The sequence below is a fragment of the Lolium rigidum genome, chromosome 1 (genome assembly GCF_022539505.1).
Source record: "Lolium rigidum isolate FL_2022 chromosome 1, APGP_CSIRO_Lrig_0.1, whole genome shotgun sequence".
NCBI lineage: Eukaryota > Viridiplantae > Streptophyta > Magnoliopsida > Poales > Poaceae > Lolium > Lolium rigidum.
The window spans coordinates 117,803,884-117,811,933 of NC_061508.1; the positions used below are offsets into that span (position 1 = coordinate 117,803,884).

The 8,050-nt window shown below is 47.0% G+C and overlaps 1 protein-coding gene across 1 annotated transcript; it reads right to left on the reverse strand.

The window, feature by feature from the left end:
- Positions 1–429: 429 nt before the first annotated feature.
- LOC124661991 (pentatricopeptide repeat-containing protein At5g06540-like) lies at positions 430–3,453 on the reverse strand. Its single transcript, XM_047199911.1, has 2 exons — positions 1,381–3,453; positions 430–1,274 (listed from the first exon to the last, which is right to left on the reverse strand). The coding sequence occupies exon 1, from the start codon at positions 3,451–3,453 to the stop codon at positions 1,642–1,644; it is 1,812 nt and encodes a 603-aa protein (XP_047055867.1). The 3' UTR covers positions 430–1,274; positions 1,381–1,641.
- Between the last annotated feature and the right edge of the window lie 4,597 nt (positions 3,454–8,050).

Genomic DNA, 8,050 nt, shown 5'->3' on the forward strand with positions numbered 1-8,050 from the left:
GTGGTTTGAGTCTTTATCGATCGGTAGATTCAAGATAAGGTGTAGCGTAGTCTGGTCAGCGCATCTGTTTTGGTTATATAAATAACTTATCATTCGCAAAAAAATACTCTCCCATCATAAAAGTATGTGGAAGATTTATCTAAGTTTGGATATATTTATACACTAAAAAGTTTTTAGATACATCTAAATTTAAACAAACTTGCGACATTCTTTTATAGTTACAGGTACTATATAATAATAACTTAAAAAGTGTCTAGGTACATCAAAATTTAAATAAACTTGCGACATTCTTTTATAGTTAGAGGTAGTATTATATAATAAGAACTGATCATATGGGAGTCTCTTACCGAACTACATGTTTTTTTAACAAATATATATACTCTGTAGAACTTAGATTTGTTTTTTTGAGAGTACTCTGTAGAACTTAGATGTAAATTATTTATGAGACAAATACAAATTCACCGTTCTTTTCAAAACTAGTGTCATGACAAGCTAAAGGTTGTGAACTAGTGAGCTACTAATGGACTACTCTCTCAAAGGCATTGGACCCTCCTAAGCATGCCACCTTCCAAAGTCCTTGCACTGATTATTGGCTGGCAGATTCTGGAATTTCCAGAGTCTTCAGCACACTAGAATTGTCAGGGTGTCAAAACACCTTTGCTCTTTCTGAATCCTCTTCTAGCTGAGATCCACCATATTGTACTGAAACGTTGACTGCCGGCAATCAGAAGCAGCTGAACCGACCTTATCTTTGCATATACACAGCCCATGAGGATGTGGATCGCGGTAAAACACGCCGACGTAGTATCTTGGGAGTCCATGTCTGACGCGCCTGTGTGATGTCCATAGTCGATGCTGCAGGCCAGGCTAGCAAGGCAAAAGAGTTACATTTCAGAGGAGCCCAGCTTTTCCAAATGCAGCCGGCCCCTTCCATCCTAGTAGCTCCCTGTCATAGGAATAGCACTCCTAGGAGTCTAGCACCATTGTTCTGCTGGTCTGTAATCTCACCAACGCTTTCGACAGTTAGTTACCTCTCTCCAAACAGTGCGAAGCGCTTCCTGAGCCACAGGTCCCCTGCCAGCGCCAATGCTTCTGAGCACACCATCTCCTCCAGGATTGTTGCATTCGTTACACCATGGATAGTTCGTGCAGAAGCACCACTGAACATGCCATACCCATCACGGCATACAACACCTTCTGTCCATGTTTTCAAGTAGCTTGCACTTATCGTCCTCGTTGGGGTCGCCAGACTGCTGGCCTTAGTATGCAATAATCTAAAGATATTTGTAGTCAAAGTTTTGAGAGCTTCCCACAACGACAAATCCGATAGAACCGAAATGAGTATTTGCACACAAATGTTGATTAGGTGAGCATGCATACCTGTCAATTGGCCCATTCAGGGTTCTTTCTTTGGCTCCTTTTGTCTGAGTACAAGTCCAGACTACTTTTGCACCAATTGTCTCTCATGGGAATATTTCTCTAATGCATCCTTTTAGTCGCAGGCACCAACCCCGTCAGACATGTCATTAGAAGTTCAAGGTGTTTTGTTCAGTTTTCTTTGAGATGGTCTCAGTGCAAATGACTTTGAGGGAGGATCATATGTATCTACTTCCAGCCCGATAGTTTCTGCATCTAGTCTACTTACCAATAATCTTTACACGAACACATACCATCCCTAAAATGATGGAACCGGTTCCTGTCCCTCACTATGATCTCACGCTCAAATGCGCGAGATATGAACTTTGTCGCCTCATGGCAGTCTCGACAAACTCGCAGGTTCTTTGTGATGCGCATCGTGTCCCCAGGCCTCGTGCACAGCAGCCCAAAGGCTATGGCCAGCTTCTCACTGTGGTAGAGGAGCGATGTTTCTTTCACTTCGTCTGTGATGTCGTGCAGGACGTCGCTTGTGTCCGCCACGTAGCCCTCTAGCCTGATCTTCCTCATCATGTCCTTGGCCACGGCGAATATGTCCTTCTCCTGGGGATGGCACAGGCTCCCGCACTGGAACTCGCAGACTTTGCCCTCGATTTCGATCGTGGACCGCCCTGCCTCCTTGCTCACATTTCTCTTGTCCATCAACTGACGGACCTTTGCCACGTCAGCCCACCGACCAGCGCTGGCCAGGAGGTTGGCCAGTAGTACGTACCGTCCACTGTTCTGGGGATCAAGATCAATCACACGCCATCCAATTGCCTCGCCTAAATCAACATTCCTGTGAATCTTGCATGCTCCGAAAAGTGCTCCAAGGACACCGATGTCCGGCTCCATTGGCATGTCGTCGATCACCTTCTTGGCTTCGTCCAGCAGCCCGGCCCTCCCGAACAGGTCGACCATACAGCCGTAATGCTCCATCTTGGGCTCAATGCCGTATCTCTGCACAATGTAGTTGAAATAGTGGCGACCATCGCTGACCATCCCGGTGTGCGCGCAGGCGGTGAGCAGATTCACCAGCGTGACATCGTCCGGCGCCACCTTCTCCCTCTCCATCTGGTGGAACAGCTCAATGGCGTCCCTGCACCTCCCGTGCACCGCTAATCCACCGATCATACAGTTCCACGACGTGAGCCCCTTCGCCGGCAGCGCTTGGAACAGACGCCACGCCTCATCAACAGACCCGCACTTGCAGTACATGTCGACCACCGCTGTCGCTAGCTTCTCATCCATCTTTATGCCGCTCTGCTCCACCCACCGGTGCACCTCCCTCCCGCGGGCCAGCGCGCCAGCCCCAGTGCACGCCACCACCGCGCTCGTCGCGACAAACCCATTCCCCTCTAGCCCGAGGGCACGCATTCGGTCAAACACCTCCAGGGCGTCCAAGAACCGCCCGGCCTTGATGTACCCCGTGATCATCGAGTTCCAGGAAACTAGATTCCTGTCGGGCATTGCGTCGAACAGCTCCCGCGCGTCGTCCACGAGGCCGAGCCTGCATAGACCGCCCACCATGGTAGTCCAGGACACGACGTCGAGGGCTGGCGAGAGGGAGCTGGCGCCGAAGAGGCGGGAGGCGAGGTCGGCTCGGCCGTTGGCGAGGTAGGCAGCGAGGAGCGCGTTGAAGGAGTGCGTGTGGGAGTGGAAGTTGAGCTTGAGGAGGAGCGCGTGGAGCTGGGCGGCGAGCGGGAGCGGCGCGGCGGGGAGGAGCTGCGGCAGGGTGAAGTGGTCGGGGTGGAGGGGCAGGGAGAGCATGAGGGCGAGGAAGGCGGCGGCGTGGCGCGGCGGGAGGGAGGCGAAGAGCGGGTTGAAGAGCGCCGGGTGCGGGTGCGGGTGGTGCGCGAGGAGGCGCGCGGCGTAGGGGAGGCGGGCGGGGTCGCGCGCGAGGAAGGCGAGGAGGCGGCGCGCGTGGGCGGGGTGGGAGGCGAGGCCCAGGCGGACGAGCTGCGAGTGGTGCTGCTTCAGCTCGGAGATGGTGGTGATGGGGATGGGGATGGGGATGGGGCTCACGCTGGCGGCGGACATTGCCGGAGCTAGGATGAAGACGCCGGGCTGGGAGAACAACTCCCGCCTCCGGTGGGATAAGACACACCGTGGCTGCCAACTGCCTCTGGTATATTTTGGCCAACATATGCAAGCTTGTATTTCCAATCTTTTTGCTAAGGGGATCCGCAAAAAAAAAAACTTTTTGCTAAGGGGAGAATATGTTGAAAATAACTATCTCACAAATAGAGTGTTGGATGATAGTTTCTTTTTCAGAAACACAGTACAATGTAGACGCTCGTATAACGTCTCTTTTTCGACGGGACGTCGCCTCCTACTGAATGAATAAATTTCGTCCTTATGAGACACATAAATGTTAAATCTGAGGTTTGAACTCTCATGTGCTGGGTACAACCACTCACCTAACCGATGATAATTTCAATTGCATTAGTTTTAGAAAAAAATATGTATGGATGCACTGCAAATATGTGGAGGCAGCTATAGCTTCCGTGTGTTATGTTGGGTTGAGTGATGTAGAGGATTCATCTAGTTGGATGCTTACTAAATCTTGAAATTTCTCTATCCACATGTACTTAGCTTTGAAAATGTCACAACTAAATGGCCACATAGACGCATGTGGTTTGTGCGAGTCCCACTCAAAATAAATGTTACTAAGAAGCTTGGCCCGGCGTGGCCCTTGGATGTTAAATTGTTGGTTAAATTTTATAGAAGCACTACAATATTGAGTTGCTAAAATACCACAGAAGTGCCGGTGTCGAAGCAAGGTTGAACAAACTTACAAGTGTAACCATAGATCCATGACTCTAAATTATTTTATTCCCGCGCTCATAGGTGATTTTGAGGCAATGGAAAAATAGGGTTGTACAAACAGAAATTAATGTGGCCGCCCGAGAGGGTAGTGTGGCAGTATCACTACACTGCAGTTGGAGTGAGGAAATTGCGCACCGATGACAAACGGCAAGCCATCTAAAGAGGCGGCACACTGGGAGTATTTTTGTTTTCAAAGTGGCTGCAAAATAAGCCAGAAGTATTTTTCTTAACTCAAACAGGAGCCAAAGGCAGATGGTGAAGTAAGTATATTTTTTACTGCATTGTTACGAAAGAAGACTATAGTATTTTTCACGGCAAAAAAGGTGGTGGACGGTGGAGCAAGTATATTTTCATAGCATAAAGCAGTAACATTTTTGTACGATAAAAAAGGAGACGAATGTTAAAGCATCTTTTTCTGAAGTTTCCGTAGAAGAAGGCGGTAGTTTTCTCTTTGAACAAAAGAGATGACGAAATATGGAGTGTTTTTCCAAAGTACATATTAATATTTTTCCAAATAAAATAGGAGAATACTATTGACAAATTATCCTCGACGAATTACGCACCACTATATAATTACTATTGGATAGTTACCCCATGTGAATGGTTGAGGTCTTAAAAAGCCCTTGGCAAATAATTACAAACGAATAATTACTGCTTGTGCGCCATTAGAAAAATATTGTTGCGAAATTACCGTCGGAGAACTATGCAGCATCGAACAATTCTTGTTGAGCATTTACCCCACATTAGTGCTTTAGACGAAGGTATGTACCGACAAATTATTGTTAGAAAACTAATATAGCGCGTTGTACAAGAAAATTATTGTTCATATTGTTCGAAGAAACTACTGTAAATAATATCAACAACAAAATTTCAAAGAAATACTGTTGCAAAATTACCGGTACAGAATTGTGCATCATCCTCGAAGAATAACTATTGAGTAATTACCGTAGAAAAATTACGGGTTGAGTTGTAGATTTCTACTGGAAATTTGCTAGTACAAAACCACCGGTAAAATTATTGTAACGTGCACTGTTCAAAACCAATGGCAAAAATCACTAAAGCGAACGCTTTAGCGGACTGTGCATGGATTATGTTTTGGCAGCTTGATGGAGATCTAATAGTGCAATCACTAGAATGCACTGTTCATGGACGGTTTACTGTTCATGTGAACAATAAAAGAGACGTGGAACGCTAAGAAAGCTCTATTTTGTCCAGCTTTGACATATCTATCTATTCTGTGGCTAACAACATGATACGGAGTAGTATATATATATTCTCTAAGGATAACGTTTAGCTGCATGTTTTGTGAGTCTAAAGAAATAATACATCATTCTCTTCTTTTTTGAATGTGCAGTGGCTAGATACTTGTGGGGATTCATAAAATGTACGTTTAATTTGATTAATGTTCCTCAATTTTTTTGATATTAGTCCATGGACTTAGAGATTTCATGGTAAAGTTAGAAATGTTGTAACTGTAGGGTAGCTGCGTTGATATGGACTATGTGAAATACTTGGAACATGGCTGTTTTTGATAGTCTTTCCCAATTGTCCTAGTAGTATGGGTTGTAAAGTAATCGTACTGGATGACTCGTTAGGGTTATTTGCAGAGAGCAAGCGACTGTGGGGCTCATGTTTTCGCAGATGTTCTGCTCTCTAAGGTGGCCTCCGAGGCCTTCGGCGGAAGCTAGGAATGGGTGACTTGGAGGAGGAGGCTGAAAAATGGTTGAGTACGTGAAGCCATCTGTTTGTGCAAGGGAAAAAACTTCTACATGTTGTTTAAAAAATCGTTGGTTTCTAGCTGTTGGGTTTGCAAGTTAAGAAAGTTTGAGAGGTATTTCTATTTTCCAGCCGATGGGTTGCCGGTCTGTGACTAGCAGAACCATGTAATTTTGGTTGTGTGGTTAAGTTGAGACTGCAAGTAGAGGAACAGGAGGAGATCATTGACGGGAATGAACCTGACATGAACATAATGTTGGTTGTTTTATCAGTTTTGAAATCGGGAGCTTCGGATCCTCAATTTAAAAGAACTTATTGCAAAGGTACGTGTATGCATTTGCGTTACCTCTAACCTAAGGTTACTCAAAAGTACTAGTACCACATCATTAGAAACAAACATACATCAAGGAATATCTTCTTGTATATCCTCAGTGATGTTATCCATCACCAAGTCAACAATGTATCAGCTCAAAGTTGAACCTTGATGTAGTCCTGTAGTTATTTGGAAGGTATCGGTCTCAGTATCTCCTGCATGAACACTTTTCACAACATTCGTGTACATATCCTTGATGATGGAAATATACTTTGATGGGACTTTGTGTTTCTCTAGTGCCCACCACATGACTATTCTTGGTATCTTGTAATAAGCCTTCTCTAAGTCGATGAAAGCCATATGTAGGTTCTTATTTTCCACCACATATCTCTCCATAAGCTGGCTGTCGTTGCCTAATCGACGATACCTCGGAGGGGGATCCTCACGAGGGGGAGAAGAAGTAGGGGCAATAGGGCGGAGTGCACACGGGACGGTGGTACGTGAGTTACCCAGCTTCGGAACACCTGCACGATGACATGGCCTACTGCTGCTTGTCTGGAATTATCTGGGCGCTTGCGCGTTGTTACAATGGTTGTGGTTGTGCCTCTAGGGCTCCCGGGATCCGGCTTATATAGACGCACGGATCTAGGGTTTACATGGAGAGTCCTAGCCGGAATACAAGTTGCCTAACTACGGTACAGTATCTTGCCGTGTACGTCAAGGATCCGCCTTCCCTCTTGGTCGTGCTGGATCCGGATACTTTATGGGCCTCCACGGATCCGGCCTCTTTCGTAGGTCGGTTGAGATCCGGCTCCTCGTTCCTGGGCTGGACTTCATCCTTAATGATCAACAGCAACTGGGCCGCCCGATGGGCCACATGCCATCATCACCGTCTGTGGGCCACCCGGGCTTGCCGGATCCAGGCCATGTCGTTGATATACCCATAAAGTATACCCACAACAGTAGCCCCCGAAGTTCTCCGAGATTCATAATTCCTCCAACTTTAGTTAACTCGGATCTGAAGAGAATCTTGAAGAGCTTCCAAACTTTCATGTTTCCGACATCATCTTCTCGGAAATCACATGTCCTTCAATAACGATAATGTAACGGAGTTTCCATCTTTCCCGCGCACAACCTCCTAATTTCCCGCGCTAAATTTTCAGATGCGAATCTTCAGCCGGAAATTTCGGGAGCACACGATTAAGTTACCTCCACGTCATTTTACCGCTTTTAACCTAAGACACGCGTCTAACATCCAACGGCGAGACTGTTCAGTTTCCACCGTCGGATCCGAAACGCAAATCTCCGCGCGAGGTCTATAAATACCCCCACGCGCGGTAACTTCCCATTCTTTTCACCTCCTCACCACTTCGTCTTCTTCCTCGCGCCGCGCCGCCCGTCAGATCTCGACTCCGGCGAACTTTCTCCACGGGAAGCTTCAATCGCCGCCGCACCAAACCTCCTTTCGAACTAAGATTCCTACGGTTGATCGGGAATTTCTCCCCGCCGCCGATTGGTGGTCAAAGCGCGAAGTTTACGTCAAGTTCGGCGACCTTCATCCCACCGAAGCATCGCCGGACCGCCGCGCCATCAACGGCGGACTTGTAGAAGAAGAAGTAGACTAGCGTAGTTTCCGGTTACTCAACTTAGTTTGCATGGGTGCAGCCGGAAGTATGCCGCATGATTCACACTGTACTGGTAGTTCTCCGAATAGCCCGGATCCCAGTTCGCTAGAACCAATCTGTCCGGATCCCATAGCATATCTACCACCATACGTTT